Source organism: Chiloscyllium plagiosum, unplaced genomic scaffold (assembly GCF_037043375.1).
Source record: "Chiloscyllium plagiosum isolate Xiang-an unplaced genomic scaffold, Cpla_swu_hap1 HiC_scaffold_42, whole genome shotgun sequence".
NCBI classification, from domain to species: domain Eukaryota; kingdom Metazoa; phylum Chordata; class Chondrichthyes; order Orectolobiformes; family Hemiscylliidae; genus Chiloscyllium; species Chiloscyllium plagiosum.
In genome coordinates this window covers 32,406,296-32,426,790 of record NW_028270180.1, presented here as the reverse complement: position 1 = coordinate 32,426,790, position 20,495 = coordinate 32,406,296, and the positions used below count along the sequence as shown (strand labels likewise).

The window sequence follows — 20,495 nt, the reverse complement described above, 5'->3', positions numbered from 1 at the left end:
ATAACCCTTTTTTTTCATTGATTTCTCTTGTTTCGCCAAATTCTCTGATACATTTACAGCTCACATTGGTAACATTGTGTATTTCTCAGAATGTGGGTGGGCATTGCTAAACTGAATGGCTTGATTGGCTATTTTTGAGGGGAATTAAGAATCAACCATGTTGCTGTGGGTCTGGAGTCACATGTAGGGTAGACCAGGCAAGGATGGCAGGTTTCCTTAGAGCACAGGACATAGATGTCGTGCTGAACATGATGCCAAATTAAACTTCTGCCTGCTCATGGTCCAAATCGCTCCATTCCTTGCATATTCATGTGCTTATCTAAAAAAGCTCCTTAAATGCCACTTTCATATCTGCCTCCACCACTACAGGGCATTCCAGACTCCTACTGCTCTCTGTATAAAAAAACTTGCCCCTCACATCTCTTCTAAACTTTACCCCTCTCACCCTCAATGCAAGCTCCCTAAAGTATACTTGTTTCAAAAATCTGATTCACAAACGATCACTGGATAAACATATAGATGAAAATGGAATAGTGTAGGTTAGATGGGCTTCAGATTGGTTCCACAGGTTGGTGCAACATCGAGGGCCTGTACTACGCTGTAATGTTCTTTGTCCTATAGTCACAATTACTGAGAGGTAACTTTTACATTTATTAATCAAATGTAAACTCCACCACATATCATGATGGGATTTGAACCTTTGTAATAGTGGTCAACATGAGTTGTCAATATTCAATTTAACCATTTGACTTTTAATCCCGAAAACCTTTCATAAACTAAAAATAGTTTTAAAAATGACACCTACTGACCTATAATCACCTAACTAAAAAAGAATCGAACTCAGAAAATGCTAGAAAAACTCAGCTGGTCTGGCAGCACCTGTGAAGATGAAACAGAGTTAATGTTCTGAATCCGGTATGACTCCTTCAGAATCTGTGATGTGGAGGTGCGGGGGTTGGACTGGGTGGACAAAGTTAAAAATCACACAACACCAGGTTATAAACCAACAGGTTTGTTTGGAAGCACTAGCTTTCAGAGCGCTGCTAGTCCTGACTAGCTACCTAATGAAGGAGCAGTGCTCCGAAAGCTAGCAGTTCCAAATGAATCTCCTTCCGAACCGAAAAGAACTAACAAACTTGAACAAGAACTAAGCAATAATCCGTCGAGGCTGAAATTAACATGTCTATAAAAGAGAACTGAAACTCAGACTCAGCTGATACATACATTACACATTACATTACATTTTTTACATTACATTTACATTACATTACAGTGTGGAAACAGGCCCTTCGGCCCAACAAGTCCACACCGACCCGCCGAAGCGAAACCCACCCATACCCCTACATTTACCCCTTACCTAACAATGCGGGCAATTTAGCATGGCCAATTCACCTGACCTGCACATCTTTGGACTGTGGGAGGAACCGGAGCACCCGGAGGAAACCCACGCAGACACGGGGAGAATGTGCAAACTCCACACAGTCAGTCGCCTGAGGCGGGAATTGAACCCAAGTCTCCGGCGCTGTGAGGTAGCAGTGCTAACCACTGTGCCACTGTGCCGCCCACAATTTCCTTTCTGGAAATTACCCATTGAGGTGAAAGGTTGTCTGCAGAGTAAAACAATGGGCAGACTTTGTATGGACCTTCATCACCAGCTGTTTCTGAGGAACAAAGAAAGAATGGATTGGCAATCAAGAACTGGAAGGTACTGTCTGTCAACCTGCCTGTTTCGTTCTTAACTTCAAAAGTCAGTGCCAGTGAAAAACCGCCACGCAATCAAGGTCATCGGAACCTTCACTGCTTCTGAGGAAACAGGACAACAGCTACTTTTGGGACTCATGTTTCAATCTTACAATTCAAAGACTCTAGAAATTTTTAAACTACAACTGCCTGTTGGTATAGATATATTTCCCTTCTTTTTTGTGAACCTGACCAAAGAATGAAAGCACTCATCTTTCTACTGTCACAATTATAACTTTACACCACGCAACGTGCATCTGGGTAGCAGAACAGAGTGTAGAATACAGTATTACAGTCACAGTGAAAGTGCAGAGAGAAATAACATAGAATCATAGATTTCCTACAATGTGGAAACAACAATTCAGCCCATTGAGTCCAAACCAACCCTCCGAACAGCATTCCACCAGATCTCTCCCACCCTCCATTCCTGTAACCTTGCATTTCACATGGCCAGTCCCACCCTGACCTGCACATCTTTGGACTGTGGGAGGAAACCGGAGCACCCGGAGAAAACCCAGGCAGACACGGGGAGAACGTGCAAACTCCACACAGTCAGTAACCCGAGGCTGGAAGCAAACTCGGGTCCCTGGCGCTGTGAGGCAGCAGTGCTCACCACTGAGAGGTCACTAACATTTGAGAAGTCCATTCAAAGGTCTGATAACAGCAGGGAAGGAGTTGTTCTTGAATCTATCTGTAAGAGTATTCAAACTTTTATGTCTTGTGTTTGTGTGTGTGTGTGTGTGGGATAAGTATAGCCATGGTAGGAGGGGTCTTTCATTATAGACCTGCCTCTGGGCTCTTTGGAGAATTCACCCCAATCTTTGGGGTTGGATTTTAAACTGCTCCCCCCCCATGAAATCTGTGACTTTTAAAATCCATGGCTTTGCTCTATCTATCTGCTTTCCTTTGGCCTGTTTCCTATTTAATAGGTTGGATGAGATTGTACAAAAACAGTACACACAGGTTAATGCAGCAAGGCAGTCACTGTCAGAAAAACTGAATAATTCCCTCAGAGAAGGAAGCCTTTTGGGCCAGAACTGCTGGACCACTCCAAACCCTCGCGCTTTCACTGCCCTGATATTTCTCCTTGAGTCCAATGTAACTCCCCTGCAGGTCACGGGAGGGAGAAAAAGCGCGCTAACCTTTTCATTCCAACTTGACTTCCTTTTTTTTATCAGAAGGACTCAAAACTTCAACAGTCGCCAACAACCAGCTTGGAGCCTGTGGAGGGAGGAGTCCTCCCCTCCGCCGGGTGGCGCTGTGACCCCCAGCCCCAGTTGTCGGTACGAGGAGTCCTCCTCTCCGCCGGGTGGCGCTGTGACCCCCAGCTCCAGTTGTCGGTACGAGGAGTCCTCCCCTCCGCCGGGGGGCGCTGTGACCCCCAGCTCCAGTTGTCGGTACGAGGAGTCCTCCCCTCCGCCGGGTGGCGCTGTGACCCCCCCCCCCCCCCCAGCTCCAGTTGTCGGTACGAGGAGTCCTCCCCTCCGCCGGGTGGCGCTGTGACCCCCAGCCCCAGTTGTCGGTACGAGGAGTCCTCCTCTCCGCCGGGTGGCGCTGTGACCCCCAGCTCCAGTTGTCGGTACGAGGAGTCCTCCCCTCCGCCGGGGGGCGCTGTGACCCCCAGCTCCAGTTGTCGGTACGAGGAGTCCTCCCCTCCGCCGAGTGGCGCTGTGACCCCCCCCCCCCCCCCCCAGCGCCAGTTGTCGGTACGAGGAGTCCTCCTCTCCGCCGGGTGGCGCTGTGACCCCCAGCTCCAGTTGTCGGTACGAGGAGTCCTCCCCTCCGCCGGGGGGCGCTGTGACCCCCAGCTCCAGTTGTCGGTACGAGGAGTCCTCCCCTCCGCCGAGTGGCGCTGTGACCCCCCCCCCCCCCCAGCGCCAGTTGTCGGTACGAGGAGTCCTCCCCTCCGCCGGGTGGCGCTGTGACCCCCAGCTCCAGTTGTCGGTACGAGGAGTCCTCTCCTCCGCCGGGTGGCGCTGTGACCCCCAGCTCCAGTTGTCGGTACGAGGAGTCCTCCCCTCCGCCGGGTGGCGCTGTGACCCCCCCCCAGCGCCAGTTGTCGGTACGAGGAGTCCTCCCCGCCGCCGGGTGGCGCTGTGACCCCCGTCTCCAGCCGTCGGTGTGAGGAGTCCTCCCCGCCGCCGGGTGGCGCTGTGACCCCCGTCTCCAGCAAGGCGGCCGCTCTTGGGTCTCATCGGTAGGTGCGGAGCCGGGGAGCGGGAGTAAGTGAGTAAGTGGGGTGGTGGGTGAAGAGACCCCAGCCCGGTTCTGGGAGCGGTGGTATTGGGCCTGGGCTGTCCCGGACACGGCCTTTCCCCACAAAGCCCCTCTCGGTGCGGCGTGGTCGGGCACGGGCTCGCGCCGCGGTGAAGTTGCTGCTTCATCCCCGGGATGGGGAGGTGAGGGCCCGAGGCTGGGGCCTGTGTCAGTGGGGGACAAACCCTGCTGGGCCACGGGAGACAGCGGCTCGGCCTGGTACTGGGCCTGGGCCTGGGGGTGATGAAGGGCCAGGCCCCTGGGGGAGGGCGGCGGTGGTGCCCCGGCCCCGGCCCCGGCCCCGGCGGAGGGATCCCCGAGTCACTGCGAGTCGGTTCGGTTTCGGTTTCGGTTTGTGGAGCCGCGGGCAGTCGGAGGCCGGTCCCAGGGAATGAGGCCCCCGGCTTGGGGCTGGAGGGCGGGATGTCGGTTGTTTGTTAAAGGCCGTGGTACCGTCAAACAAATGCGGCTGCTGGAAATCTGCAGCAAATAACAAAAAGAAATTGCTGGAGAAACTCAGCGATTCTTGTTCGGCAGCGGTTTCCAGGGATACATAGAAATGTGGGCTTCGGGAAATAAAACAGAACGCTACAGCAGGCCATTCGGCCCACCATGTCTGTGCCAGCAATGATGCCATTCTAAATTAATCACATCTATCTGCACGTGATGATCCTTCCCAAAACACAGGGATTAACTGAAAACTGCCTGTCTGTCCCTGATTGTTGTACACAACCTTTGTTGGAAAAGTTGCGTGCTGACAACTCCGGGTGAAAGGGTCATGAACCTGTGAACCATCATTCTCTTGCCTTCAAACACTAATGACAATCTGAGAGGTGACCAAGAGGAGCTGGTGTCATTTATACAAAACAGGGAAGAATGTAAAGTCGTGGTAAAGTCCATAGAGTAGTACAGCATGGAAACAGACCCTTTGGTCCAACTCATCCATGCTGACCGGATATTCTAAATTAATCTAGTCCTATTTGCCAGCACTTGGCCCATGTCTCTCTAAACCCTTCCTTTCATATATGCCTTTTAAATGTTGTAATTGCACCAGCCTCCACTACTTCCTCTGGCAGCTCGTTGCATACACGGAACATCCTCAATGTGAAAAAGTTGCCCCTTGGATCCCTTTTATGTCTTTTTCCCCTCTCACCCTAAACCTTTGCCTTCTGGTGCTGGGCACCTCCACCCCAGGCAAAAGACCTTGTCTATTCCTCTATCCATGCCCCTTTTATTAACCTCTGTGAGGTCACTCCTCAGTCTTTGACACTCCAGGGAAAATAGCCCCAGCCTATTCAGCCTCTCTCTGTTGCTCATATCCTCCAACTCTGCCAAAGTGCTTGTAAATCTTTTCTGAACCCTTACATGTTTCACAACATCCTTCCTGTAAGAGGGAGACCAGAATTGCACACAATATTCCAAAAGTGGCCCAACCAATGTCCTGTACAGTCGCAACATGACCTCCCAACTCCTGTACTTAATGCACTGGCCCAACAAAGGCAGACATACACAACGTCGTCTTCATTACTCAGATTACCTGCAATTCCATTTGCATGGAACCTGCACCCCAAGGTCTCTGTTCACCAAACTTGATCAAGGCCCCTTTGTACTCTGAAATAACCTTCTTCACCGTCTACTACACAGCCAATTTTGGTGTCATCTGCAAACTATTACTAACCATTCCTCTGATATTCACATCCAAATCACTTATATAAGTGACAAAACACAGTGGACCCAGCACCGATCCTTGTGGCACACAGCTGGTCATAGGCCTCTAGTCCAAAGAAAAACTCTACACCCTTGGTCTCCTACCTTCAAGCCAAGTTTGCATCCCAAATGGCTAGCTCTCCCTGGATCCCACTTGATCTAAACAAGGTACAATTGGAAAATTACACAGAGATTCTCATTCACAGAGTTGTGCAGTTAATTTAAAGGGAGAATGTTGAACAAATCCTCACAAAGAAATAGAGGTGAATTGAGAAATCTTTGGATGTTCCCAGCTGAAATTGAGGGAAAGTAACTGCTTTATCGAATGATGGAGCACTATTGAAGGGACGAATCACTGAGCTCTGCTGCTGTTTGGTCTTTGAGATCCGATTCGATCATGGCCTTCATTCATCCACAAATCTCATTAGCACCAAATTAAATTGTTTCTCTAAAGGGTAAAGCCATTTTAAGCAAGGTGGCTCTGTCTGGACATGTGCCAATGGATGCCAATCCAATGGTCGTCTTCAAATCAGTGAATCTATCCTCTTGGCCTCAAGAAGATATCACATTGATTTTGTTTATGAACCATTTGATCAGGAAACAGTAGATTGCACATGGTAAGAGAATTGTATTTAGTATGATTTCTCCAGTAGACAAGACCATAGAAAATTGGAACAGGAGTAGGCTGTTAAGTTCCTCAAGCCCAGTCTGTCAATCAATAGGATCATGGCAGATCCAGCATTCATCATGTCCACTTTCTTGCCCTTCCCTGTCGCCCTTGATTCCCCTATGAAAGAGGCAGGAAGCATGTTGATGAGGACTTAACTTGAGAAAACACTGACCAGAATTACATTGAGGAGGTGCTTCCAAGCAGTGGAATAAGAATCTGGTTTGAGACAATGCCCAGTGTGTGACTGTAACATAATTCACTCAAAGGGAGACTTTAGTAAGCCTGAAAACAGCTGATTCACATCACTGGCACCAGATATCAATGTTTTGGTCATCACATTTCAGTATTCGATTGATTGATGCAATTAAAAAGGAATGTAGTGGATTTTTGTGAGGGAGCGATGTAAGAAGGTTGTCTAACCCTTGTATTACCCTTCAATTCTCCTCATTTGTTGGGAACTGTAAGCAGTAAGGTGTCATGAGTTATAAAATTGTGTGGTTACATTCTGGATTTTTCTTGGTACATATTTTAATTGCAAGATTCCTGTATATACAGAGAAGGGAGTATGGAGTCGTCTACTTAGACCTGTGAAGTGGAGATTCTGGTGTTGGACTGGGGTGGGCAAAATTAAAAATCACACCAGGTTATAGTCCAATGGGTTTATTAGGAAGGACAAGCTTTCAGAGTGCTGCTCCTTCGTCCGGTAGCTAGTGGGGCAGGATCATAGGACACAGAATTTATAGTTAAAGATCATAGTGCCATACAACTGATATGATGTATTGAACAAACCTAGATTGCTGTTAAGTCTTTAATCACTTTGAATGGGGATACAGGTTTTGATTTATTAATATGTAAATCCCGAAACTTCTTTCAAGTCACAGTGCTGAGATAACATAATGCTGTATAAAAAAAAATTGACATCTCAGTTCGGACTGTGCATTAAAGATATGAAGTTAGAGCCTGTTTATATTCCAACCTTGAGTCAGACTGGTTCTGTTTCCAAAGTAGGAATTTATGAATTGTCAGATGGACTGACTGCCTGCGGATTGTGTGCATTTTGAACAAAATAGAATGTATCCGTAAATGCAGATTCACCCCATAGACTGATATATGGGGGGGGAAGGGGACCTGCGGCGGGGTATAGAGAGTCTGTGGGGGTGTATACACATGCGCGTGTGCACATGATGGAGTACATGGCCTGAGAGAGAGTGTCTGCCTGAGTGCGAGAGAGAGACAGTGTGTGTATGAAAGAGGGTCTGTCTGATTGTGTGTAAAAGTATGTGTACTTGTGTTTGAGTATTTAGTGTTGTGGGGTCACCTGTAGTGTGCCATGAACCTAATATCGCGGTTGACCCATCCTCATGGATACCGAACATAGCTGTCAGCCTCTACTCAGTGACTCTGAGTTGTTGCGTATCCCAAAGTCTGCCTTGCAGGACGGTCACCTGAAGATCTGAGGCCAAACATCCTTGACCAATGACTGAGAGGAACACCCCTGTCTGGTTATGGTTGTGCAGTGTCTGTTCACCTGTTGTTTTAGTGTCTGCTTGGTTTCACCAATATATTATGCCTTGGGCATCCTTACAGCAGCATATGAGACAAATAAGGTTGGCTGATTCACATGAGTACCCACCGAGCACGTGGTGGGTGGTGTCCCCATATGTAATGGTGGTATCCAAGTCGACACTCTGACACGTCTTGCAGTGGTTGCCATGACAGGGTTGTACGGTGTTGTGGTCGATTTTGTCCTGAACGCTGGGTAGTTTGCTGCAAACAATGGTCTGTTTAAGGTTTGGCAGCTTAAAGGCAAGAAGTGGAGGTGTAAGGAAGATGCTGGTGAGGTACAGGCTGTGAAGAACATGCCGTAGTTTAGAGGCATAGAGATGTACAGCATGGAAAAGAACCCTTCGGTCCAACTCATCCATGCCAACCAGATATCCTAAACTAATCTAGTTCCATTTGCCAGCACTTGGCCCAAATTCCTCTAAACCCTTCCCATTCATATACCCATCCAGATGCCTTTTCAATGCTGTAATTGTACCAGTCTCCTCCATTTCCTGTGGCAGCTCATTCCATACACGCACCACCCTTTGCATGAAAAAGTTGCCCCTTAGGTCCCTTTTATAACTTTCCCCTATCACCCTAAACTTATGTCCTCTAGTTCTGGACTCTCCCACCCCAGGGAAATGACCATTCTACCCTATCCATGCCCATCATTTTATGAACCTCTATAAGGTCACCCTTCAGCCTTTGACGCTCCAGGGAAAACAGCCCCAGCCTATTCAGCCTCTTCCTGTAGCTCAATTCCTCCAACCCTGGCAACAAAGTTTCTCACTCCTGGAAAGTACTGGACAACGAAGGGTACAACGATTGGTTGTATCTTGTGCCTGTTTTCTGAGGTGGTTGTTACGGTTACTCGCTGTGGCATGTCGGAACTGGCAATCGATGAGTTGAGCATCCTCTCCTGTTCTTATGAATGCATCCTTCAGAACCTTAAGGTGTCTTTCATCTTCCTCCTCATCTGAACAGATCCTGTGTATGCGTTGGACTTGTCTGTAGGGGATGGCTGTTTTAATATGTTGGGTTGGAAGCTTGAGAAGTGTAGCATCGTGAGATTATCCATGTGCATGCGGTAGCGTGAAGTACTGAGGTGCCTGTCCTTGATGGAGATGCTTGTGTCTCAGAATAAAGAATAGTCCATGGTAAGTCTGATGGTGGGATGAAACTAGTTGATATTGCTGTAGTTGTTTCAGTGACTCCTGGCTGGGGTCCAGAGGAAGACAATATTGTCAGTGTTACTGGTGTATAGTGTTGGTCAGAGGTCCTGTGCAGCAAAAAGAAGTCTTGTTTGACAGGAAATGACATCACCACAAATCCCAGGAACCCCATGCAGGACAAACATATAAATAGAAAGCAGGAGACAACAGCTTTGCTTCACTTGGAGGTCGCCATTGATGATGTTACCTAGCCAGGTAATGAAACGACTGGATATCAAACCTGCACCCTAAGTCTTGTTTGAACTTGTGCATGAAAATGTTGGCACATTGGGGTGCAAACCTGGTCCCTGTGGCTGTTCCACGTGTCTGGATGAAGAAATGGTTGTCGAAGGTGAAGACAATGTGGTCGAGGATGAAGCGCATGAGTTGGAGGATGGTGCTTGGAGATTAGCAGTTGTTGGTATTGAGGGCTGAGGCTGTTGCAGTGATGCCTTCGTGGTGGGGAGATGCTGGTGTAGAGTACCGCAACATCCATTGTGGCAAGTGATTGCTCTGTTGTTGGAAATGGTTACTATTGAGATCGGTTGAGACATGAGGATCAACTCTGAATGTATTGACTGGTTGACCAAGCTTGATGAGCACAGTAGTCTGCTCGGCCCATTTCACATGTTCGTGTGTTACTCTATTTGTATAATCTGAGACAAATCAGCTAACGAAGTTTTGGGTACAGTGGCTGATGAGCGGGCATATCGTTAAGCTAGGGGTGAAGTGGCGGCATGGAATCTGTGTGTGATGGTCAGTCCCCAGTCTGACCTCACTGGGACTTTCCTGGGGACTTCTGTAGATCCAGTCTTCAGGTCTGAAAGCCCTGCTTCACGATGTTAAAGTGGTTCAATTGGTAATGTGATCATTATCTATCTTAGCTGGAAATGTGTTGCTGGAAAAGCAACATTTCCAGCTCTGATCTCCAGCATCTGCAGACCTCACTTTCTCCTCAAAGATTATTATCTATCTTAAGCTATCTTGGCTCAATCCATTGCAAACTCACTTAAGGCCATAAGAGAATTGTGCAGTTTTGGCCGGATTGGCTGTACTAAATTACAATTTAGTACAGTTAGGTTAGGTTGGTTGGCCTTGGAAAATCCAGGGTGACGGGGGTAGGGTGAGATGTTCTTCAGAGAGTTGATGTGGACCTGTTGGTCTGTCACATTGTGGAGATTCTAGGGAAGAAAAGAGAAACAGGAGTCGGCCGTTTGGCCCCTCAAGTCTGCTCTGCCATTCATTAACATCATGACAGATCTGATGTAGCTCGTGTCCCATTTCCTTGTCCTTTCCCTGCAACCCTTTTTTATTTACTCTGCAATCTGTCTATCTCAATCTTAAATGTAGTCAAAGATTCTGCCCCCACAGCATTCTGTGGCAAAACTTCCAAGTAATCCTTTAAAAGAAGAAATTCCTCCTCCGCTCAATCATCAATTGGCCCTCCTCCCCTCAACATGTCCCTGGTCAGGCCCCTTCATATTTCTATATTAATTAATAGGTTTATCATTCATTATTCTAAACTCCACCATCCCAGAGTGTGGGGAAAGGTGACAGACAAGCCATCCCCCCTCCCCCAATCCAAAGTTTCCAGTGAAGCACTGGTGGTATGTCCCGCCTCTCTATTTATAGGTCTGGGTTTCTTTAAGGTGGGTGATGTCATTTCTGGTTTTGTTTCAAGGGAAGGTAGGTAGGATCTAAATCAATGTGTTTATTGATGGAGTTCTAGTTAGAATGCCATGCCTCTAAGAATTCTCATGCGTGGCTTTGTTTCGCCTGTCCCAGTCAAAGTGGTGGTGTTCTTTGTCTGTATAGAAACGAATGATAATGGGTCGTGTCTTTTGGAGGCTAGTTGGTGTCCCAGTATCCTGGTGGCATGTTTGTCAAATGTAGTGTTTTATTTTAAGTTCTTGCATGGTATTTTTAAATGACACTAGTTTTGCTGGTAGTATCTATTGGATCCTATAAGTTCATCATAATAACTTACTATCATTGAATTAAATTAGATAGTATAATAGTTTAATGTTACTTTATCTTAAACTCTCATAAGTAGTGAATTATGGTCACACCATTTCCATGTCTTAATGATATACTTCTGACTTGAGCCCTAATTTCAACTCTGACACAAGTAGGTTCTGATTGGGCCATTGATGTGTTCTGGAGCTCATACTGGAGTAAGTTAGTTGCTGATTTTGTTTTTTGGTAAGGATGAGAATTTATTACAGAACGTGCTTTGATCTTTTCTCCCAGGCAGTGCAGTTGATAACATCATTAGCTTTTATTTGCAAGACATTTGAGAGAATTTATGTGGTGGTCATAATTGGCAGGGTACAGTTCTAGTTTGTGGTTGCGCCACCACGTTTTTACTAATATATGAATGCGTTCAAAGTAAAGACAAATGTTTGAGTGTAAAATGGCATCTGTTGAATCGTTATTGCCCACAGTTCTGACAGCTTTGAGTTAAATGGGCATTGACTGAGGAGTACTGTTGATACTTGTTCTACTCTTTGTTTGGTCACCTGCCTCGGTCTTTTGTGTATCGGCAAAAATAAGCCACTGGCCACCTCCGTCTGGACTGATCTTCTGGTCCCGAGCTGCTTCTGTTCAATTCGCTGTTGTCAGCATGGAAAAGATACTGGATGCACATGCTGAGACAGTCTTGTTTCAGCAGATTATCACACATCCCCACCATATTTCAGCCTCTCCAATGAGCATCATAACTCAGTGCAATCCTCTTGCTTTTTGCCAATGCCATTGCATATTGCTTTTATCTGTTCACGTTAACCGATTTCCTTTTTCTCTTCCCAGATTTTTGATCTAATTTAAGTATACAATGGTGAGTGACTGCGATTTAATTGTATAGAAACTTAAAATTGAGTTTAACAACGGGAATGTTAACTACGTTAAAACTAGCTCATTTTCAAAGTTCTGTCAGGGCAGAGACAGCCATTGTTGCCCCTTCCTAATTGTCCTTGATTTGAGTGCCTTGCAAGGGCACTTGCATTGCTGTGGCTATGGGGTCACATGCAGGCCAGAATAGTTAAGGATGGCAGATCTCTTCCCCAAAGCAACATTAATAAACTAGATTGATTTTAACAACAGTTGATTGGGGAAAATCTTTAAGACCAGGTTTCAGTTTAAATGCCACCAATTGCTGTGGTAGGAATTGTAGTCGGTCCCAAGAGATGGACCCCTGGATTCTCAGGCCCGTGACATTACCACTACAACACCCATCTTCCCAACGAAGTCAAACTAATTAAAGAGGGAACTGAGGTACAGTGGGTGAAGTAGCTTAAAACTTTAAATAAAACTATAAATACAGCAATTGTTATATATTCCAGGAATCAGAAGCTGTAGAATTGCTTGTAATGAGCAATTGTAATATTAAACCAATCACTGCTCTGCTTTGGCTGTTATTCTCCACATAACAAGCTGCTTATCTCCATCATGCTGATGTAATCATCTCTAGAGTTTGAGTTTTCCCTATGGTGACAGAAAGTGAATATATGTCAACTGAATGTGATTTAAGAACAGCTGCTTCCATGTATGGAAATCTCAGAAATGGAGAAAAGTGGTTGCAGGAGAGACACAAGCTGTGATCTTGTTTAAAAGTATTATAACATGTGATACTTAGCACTAATTTTTAGTTTGTTTGCCTTTGCAGTCTCGAAGGTATGACTCCCGAACAACCATATTCTCGCCCGAAGGTGAGCTTTTCTGAGTGATGGCCTTCTATAAAATGGAAGGTCAGACTAGTTTAATGGTCTGTAATGTGTCATTGCTCTTTGACTCTTTTTTATGCTAATGAAAACTCTTTCAATAAACTAACAGGGAGGCTGTATCAGGTGGAATATGCAATGGAAGCTATCGGCCATGCTGGAACCTGTCTGGGGATCTTAGCAAATGATGGTGTTCTGTTGGCTGCAGAGAGACGTAACATACACAAGCTCCTGGATGAAGTTTTCTTCTCTGAAAAAATATACAAATTAAATGAGTACGTATAAACTCGGATACATAACAAATCCATCGGCTTGCATTGGCCATCTCAATTTAAATTGATGGCGTAGCGTTTGCTTTAGATAAACGTACCTTGGTTTTAGAAGACTAAGTAGTGAAGTGATCAAGGTGCTTTAGATGTTAAAAGAGTTTTGTTAAGGAGAAAGTATTTTCTGTGCAGGTGGCCCATACTTTGTGTATTTCAGGATGGGTATTGGGAAGAAAATGGGAAACAAAACCAAGAAGTGTTTTAAGGAAGCTCAGCAGGATAGATCGATTTTGTGTAGAGAAAGTGTGTTCAGGTCTGTGAACTGGGAAAAGTGAGAGATGTCTCACCTTGGCTCAAAACCTGTCACATTTCTAATGTTTCCCACTTCTGATGAAAGAGCACAGACGTGAGCCTTTAATTCTCTTGTTTACACAGACGTAACAATAATTTGCTGAGTTTTTCCCCTCCATTTTCTGATTTTCCTTCAGATTTCCAGCATCCGCTCTATTCTGCTTTCTAGCTTTTCCTTTAGACAGGAAATGGTTTTGAGGCGCAGTTTGAATTAAATCACAGAGGAACTGAATGCCTCCTCTTCCTGCGTTCTATGCAACAAGCAGCCACAGAGGGCAGTAGTTGTCTGTAGTTAGAGCCTGTTGTTGTTATGCAATTGCACAAAGCTTTTTTTTTTTTTTCTTTTTTTTTTCTCACTCCCGCCGGCGCGCTGCAGGAGAGTCCCTCCCCTCCGAGGGCCGGTGCCTGGACCTGTTCACAAAGCATTTTTAAGAGGGATTCGCATATCTCTTGTCCTGTTTTGTTTAATTAAATAATCAATTAATTTAAGTAATTGACAGTTGATCTTAGTAGATAACCATTAGGGGTGGAAGTTTCTCTGGGGCCAGTTCATTCAATTGGCTGGACAACTGATTTGCGACACAGGGTGACAACAGCATGAATTTAATTCCTGCACCGGCCAAGGTTACCTTGAAGGACCTTCCTTCTCAACCTCCCCCTTCTCTGAGGCGTGCTGACGCTCACGTTAAACACCACCTTTACTAATGAGAGACCAATCCCCAGGTCTGATCATACTATGGCTATTTTACATTTAGAGTTTTCTATATTGTACTTTTAATACTGCCAATTATACTTTTATATTTTCGCATCTACTTGTCTGTTAAGAAATAAAGCTTGAGTATAAACCAAAATGACCATTTTATATAAAATTTTGTCTCCCAGTGACATGGCTTGTAGCGTTGCAGGGATAACGTCTGATGCCAATGTCCTTACAAATGAGCTGCGGTTAATTGCCCAGAGGTAAGATTAACTGTTTGTTTTGAATGAAATAGTCTTCCAATTCAATTGTAATTTCTTCTCCAGTTCATTTTACAACATTAAAATTGTCTGAATGTCAAACATTGCCCTGTCGTTTTTGTAGCAGATGTTTGGCTGCACGTGTTACCTCTACCAAGTAAAAATACGCCAGCACTGTCTGAGTTGAAGCATCTGCAATCCCACATTTCTTTTCAGGTGCCCATCAGTACTTCTCCATTTGTGTTGGTGCTGGACATCCTGTACTAAATATTAACAATTACAGCATGAGATCCATTTAGCGTAGAGTAGCTATTTGAGCATAACAGTATACTGTAACATTAACTCCCCCAGAACACCCAAGCTGCCACAATGTTTACAACCATCTTTTCTATCCTTTAAGGCTACCAGAAAAGTCATGAGTCAGTGTGTAGCACTTCTGCTTTGAGGCAGTGTGCAATGGTTGCAGTAGCAGATCACATTGCACCATGTTGCTTTGTGCAAGTCCCACACCATCCTGGCAGAATTCTTGCATTGCAAAAGGAGATTGCTCAGCCCATCTTCTCTGTACCAGTTTTCCAAATGAATATTCTCTTAGTGTCACCTCACTGTCACTTTGTATATTGGCTTGATTGATTTTCTTTCATTCATTCATACAATGTGTGTTTTGCTGCTAAGGCCAGCATTTGTTAGAGGCATTTAGACACAACAATAGGCAGGGGATAGAGGGATATGGACCATGTGCAGTGTTGGAGAATTATCCAATTTCAAATAAAGCTCATATGCAGACCTTGTGAAATTGACACTCTTGTTTATTAGGTCAATGATCGCTCAGGTACAGAATGGCTGCTCCGCCCTGATAAGTTGAAACTTCTTCCTTCAGTTACAAGCGTATGCAGTTTATAAAGGGTTACAACTGGTTGATAGTTGATTACAGAACAATACAGGCCTAACTATGATAGGTAGATTTAACAATATTAAAAGGGGTAACAGTACAACTGGTCTGACTGCCTTGATTAGTTCAACAGTTATTTGCATCCTGTGCATCATGGCTCAGGTCTGTGGTCATCAATAATAAATAATTTGGAGACATCTTGTCTGTGGGGGCATTGCTGTAGCTAGGGTTCCCCAAAGAGAGAAAAAGCCCTAGGGGCTCCTGCCAATGGGCGTGTGGAAATGAAGTGTCATTGTCAGTGAGAGAATCCATTAGCATGCTGTTTAGTTAATGCGTTTCCTCCGAGTAGGAAATGGCTTGTTCACAGCCAATTCCAGTGTATAGCTTGAGTCATCACTGGTGTTGTGGGAATGTCCCTTCTTAGCGAGGGAAAATGGATTCTGAAATCAAAATGGCTTCTGGAGGCCTGTTCCTATGCTGTACTGTTCTGCATCCTATACAACAGAGTGATTTGCTAGGTCATGTTAGAGGGAAGTCAGAATCACTTGCCAAGCTTGCATTTATTGCCTTTCCTAATTGCCCAGGGAAGGCAATAAGTGCAGGTTTGGCAAGTGATGCCCTCATCCCATGAATGAATTAAAAAAAACCTCCAAACCCACAGCAGTTAAGAGTCAACCACATTACTGTGGGCCTGAAGTCACATGTAGGCCAGACCGGGTAAGGGTGGCAGTTTCCTTCCCTGAAGGACTTTAGTGAACCAAATGGGTTTTCTGACAATGGATTCACAGTTATCATTAGACTCTTTCTTCCAGATTTTACTGAGTTCAGATTCCACCATCTGCCATGGCAGGATTCAAACCTGGTTCCCCAGATCATTACTTGGGTCTCTGGATTAACAACTGAGCGATAATACCACTCGGCCATTGCCACCCTAGAGGTGCACACAAACTAGACTGAGCATGGACAACAGGCCTCCTTCCCCAAAGAACAATGTATAACCAAATAATCTTATAGTTTTGTGGTCGTCATTGGTGAGACTAGCTTTTTATTTCAGATTTATTAAAGGAGCTGAACTTAATTTCCCCAGCTTCCATGATCGGATTTCACCTCATGTCCCTAGATTCAGTCCAGGCCTTGAGATTAGTAATCCAGTAATGTCACCTCTATTTCACCTGACTTGGACTTAAAAATATATTATCATCGGTTTATTGTGGTTGTGTTAAAGTCTTGAAACTCCCTCCCAAACACTGAGGCCACATTCAAGAAGTTGGCACAGCACTGCCTTCTCAAGAATGATTCATGATGAGCACGAAATGAGAAAAGCAAAGATTGATTAGGGATAGTCAACATGGCTTTGTGCGTGAGAAATGATGCCTCACTAACTTGATTGAGTTTTTTGAAGAAGTAATGAAAAGGATTGATGAGGGCAGAGCGGTGGACGTGATCTATATGAACTTCAGTTAGGCGTTCAGCAAGGTTTCTAAGGGTAGACGGGTTAGCAAGGTTAGATCTCATGAAAGACAGAGGTGGAAGATTGCCTTTCAGACTGGAGGCCTGTGACCAGTGGTGTGCCACAAGAATCAGTGCTGGGTCCACTGTGTTTCATCATTTATATAAATGATGTAAACTGAGGAAGCATAGTTAGTAAGTTTGCAGATGACACCAAAATTGGTGGTGTAGTGGATATCAAGGAAGGTTACCTCAGAGTGCAACAGGATCTTGATCAGATTGGTAAGGAATGGCAGAGTTTAATTTAGATAAATGTGAGGTACTGCATTTTGAAAGTCAAATCAGAGCAGGACTCATACACTTAATGGTAAGGTCCTAGGGAGTGTTGCTGAACAAAAAGACCTTGGAGTGCAGGTTCATGGTTTCTTGAAAGTGGAGTCGCAGGTAGATAGGATAGTGAAGAAGGTATTTGGTATGCTTTCCTTTGTTGGTCAGTCCGCAGAGTATAGGAGTTGGGAGGTCATGTTGCAGCTGTACAGGACATTGGTTTTTCCACTTTTGGAATACTGTGTGCAGCTCTGGTCTCACTGTTAATGGAAGGATGTTGTGAAACTTGAAAAGGTTCAGAAAAGATTTACACGGATGTTGCCAGGGTTGTGGAGGGTTTGCGCTATAGGGAGAGGCTGAATAAGCTGGGGCTGTTTTCCCCAGAGCGTCAGAGGCTGAGGGATGATCTTGTAGATGTTTATAAAATCATGAGAGGCATGGATAGGGTAAATGGACAAGATCTTTTCTCTGGGGTGGGGGAGTCCAGAACTAGAGGGCATAGATTTAGGGTGAGAGGGGAATAATTTAAAAGGGACCTAAGGGGCAACTTTTGCACACAGAGGGTGGTGTGTGTGTATGGAATGAGCTCCCTGAGGAAGTGGTGGAGGCTGGTACAATTGCAACATTTAAAAGGCATCTGGATGGGTATATGAATAGGAAGGGTTTAGAGGGTGAGCCAGGTGCTGGCAAATGGGACTAGATTCGACTGGGATATCTGGTGGATATGGATGAGTTGGACCAAAGGATCTGTTTCTGTGCTGTACGTCTCAATGATTCAAATGATGCTCACACCTTTGAAAATGAATAAACAAGTAAACGCTGGCTGCCAGTGTGATGGAGAAAGCAAACAACTGGTTTCAGTATCCCTGGGTTGTAAACGCAGCACCATGACCCTGTGGTTTTACAGTTTCACATCGAGTGCTCTTCCCTTTAAATAAATAAGCTCTCAATTATCAAAATTTAAGTACACTGGGGAGTTATCGACTACTTTCTCTGTCAGAATGTTCTTTATGTATTATTTAAGTCATTAAAAAACAGAAATCTTCCTGCAGTTTCCACAATATGATAATAATTTTGTTATGCACTCACAGGTATCTACTTCAGTACCAGGAACCAATCCCCTGTGAGCAGCTGGTGACAACACTCTGTGATATCAAACAGGCCTACACACAGTTTGGAGGTAAGCAGGAGTAAAACATGTCGAAAACAAAAAATGCAAATGTGCAACCATTAACTTTAAACTTCGTGAAGAATCTATATTGTAGAATTATTGATTTCCAGATGAGTAAGTTCTGTTTTTACAATGCTTTTATGTCATTTACAGCTAGGTATGTCTACAGTGTTCATCTTCTGCCTTTGAATTTGAGATGTCAGGTTTACAACAGCATTTCCTTGCTTTGGATAAAATTTGCTTGATCAGGGTTCTTTTTAATTGCGCCAATTAATGGCAAAGACAGACTGAATTGGACCGACTCATTGATGGGGAGATAAATGGGAGGGATGTGGGGCTGGGGAGAAGATAGCCAAGAGTACAATTGCTGGATGGAGGTGGGGGTGAAGGTGATAGCTCAGAGAGGAGGTTGGAGCGGATAGTTGGGAATGAGGAAAATGGTGAAGTCCACATTGATGCCCTGGGGTTGAAGCGTTCTGGTGCGGAAGGTGAGGCGTTCTTCCTCCAGGTGTCAGGTGGTAAGGGAGTGGCGATGGAGGAGGCCCAGGACCTGCATGTCCTCGGCAGAGTGAGAGGGGGGAGTTGAAATGTTGGGCCATGGGGTTGATTGGTGCGGGTGTCCCGGAGGTGTTCCCTGAAGCGCACTGCGAGGAGGCGTCCAAGCTCCCCAATGTAGAGGACACTGCATTGGGAGCAACGGATACAATAAATGACATTGGTGGATGTGCAGGTGAAACTTTAATGGATGTGGAAGGCTCCTTTGGGGCTTTGGATGGAGGTGTGGGTGCAGGTTCTGTAATTCCTGCGTTGGCAGGGGAAGGTGCCTGGAGGGGAGGGTGGGTTGTTTGGGGGGGGGGGGGGAGTGGGGGGTGGACCTGACCAGGTAGTCACGGAGGGAACGGTCTTTGTGGAAAGGGGTGGGGAGGGAAATATATCCCTACTAGTGGGGCTCATTCCTGAAATGTCGATTCTCCTGCTCCTCGGATACTGCCTGACCTGCTGTGCTTTTCGAACACCACTCTATTCTGATTTCCAGCATCTCCAGTCCTCACTTTTACCTACTCATTGATGCTCAGTTATGCCATTTTTTTCCCTGATTCAGAGGCTGGGGATTCAATTTCCATGGGTGGCATGGTGGCCCAGTGGTTAGCACTTAGGCATCGCAGGACCAGAGACCCAGGTTCGATTCACCCTTGGGCAACAGTCTGTGTGGAGTTTGCACACGTTCCCTGTTTCTGTGTGGCTTTCCTTTGGGTGCTCTGGTTTCCTCCACAGTCCAAAGATATGCAGGCTTGAGTAGTAGGGAGAGGCTGATTAGGCTAGGGCTATTTACCCTGTAGCTTCGGAAGCTGAGGGGATGACCTTTTTGTGGTTTATAAAATCATGAGAGGAATGGATAGGATAAATAGACAAGATCTTTTCACCAGGGTGGGGAGTCCAAAACTAGAGGGCATAGATTTAAGGTGAGAGGGGAAAGATTTTAAAAGAACCTGATGGATAACCTTTTCATGTAAAGGATGGTGCATACACAGAACGAGCTGCCAGAGGAACTGGTGGGAGTGGGTACAAAAACAATATTTAAAAGGCATCTGGATGGGTATATGAACAAGGTTCCGCACGCAAGACTGGTTAGCAAGGTTAGATCACATGAGGTCCAGGGACAGCTAGCCAATTGAATGCATGAAGGTTGGAGACTGGGGTTGGGGGTTGCTTTTCAGATTAGGGGACTATGATGAATGGTGTTGACACAAGGATCGGTACTGGATCCATTGTTTGTTGGCATTTATATAAACGATTTGGATGTGAATGTAAGAGTGGTTAGTAAGTTTGTAGATGACACCAAAATTGGTGGTGTAATGGACAGTGAAGAAGATCACCTCAATACAATGAAACCTTGATCAGATGTGCTAATTGACCAAGGAGTGTAGATGGAATTTAATTCAGGTAAACGTGAGGTGTTGCAGTTTGATAAGACACACCATACTTCAACAGTTAATGGTAGAACCCTGGGGAGTGTTGCTGAACAAAGAGATCTAAGGGTGCAGGTACATACTTGAGTGTGGAGTCGCAGGTAGACAAGGTGGTGAAGAAGGTATTTGGGACACTTGCCTTTATTGGTCATAACATTGAGCTACTGGGAAGATACCCCCGGCCTACTCAGCCTTTCCCGATAACTCAAGCCCTCCAGTCCTGGCAAAACCTTGTAAATCTTATCTGCACTGTGTCAAGTTTAG

At 45.4% G+C, this 20,495-nt stretch overlaps 1 protein-coding gene across 2 annotated transcripts in view; it reads left to right on the top strand.

Moving 5' to 3' along the window:
* The first annotated feature begins 3,906 nt into the window (after nt 1-3,906).
* Nucleotides 3,907-20,495, top strand: part of psma4 (proteasome 20S subunit alpha 4) — a 33,806-nt gene continuing 17,217 nt past the window's right edge. Inside the window, exons 1-6 of one of the 2 annotated variants that reach the window (XM_043680172.2) lie at nt 3,907-3,970; nt 11,938-11,965; nt 12,794-12,836; nt 12,961-13,123; nt 14,348-14,425; nt 18,182-18,270. In XM_043680172.2, coding sequence (XP_043536107.1) covers nt 11,963-11,965; nt 12,794-12,836; nt 12,961-13,123; nt 14,348-14,425; nt 18,182-18,270 — 376 coding nt within the window. In that variant the 5' untranslated portion in view covers nt 3,907-3,970; nt 11,938-11,962. The remainder of the gene's footprint in view (nt 3,971-11,937; nt 11,966-12,793; nt 12,837-12,960; nt 13,124-14,347; nt 14,426-18,181; nt 18,271-20,495) is intronic. The other variant, XM_087982064.1, reaches the window with a different exon arrangement.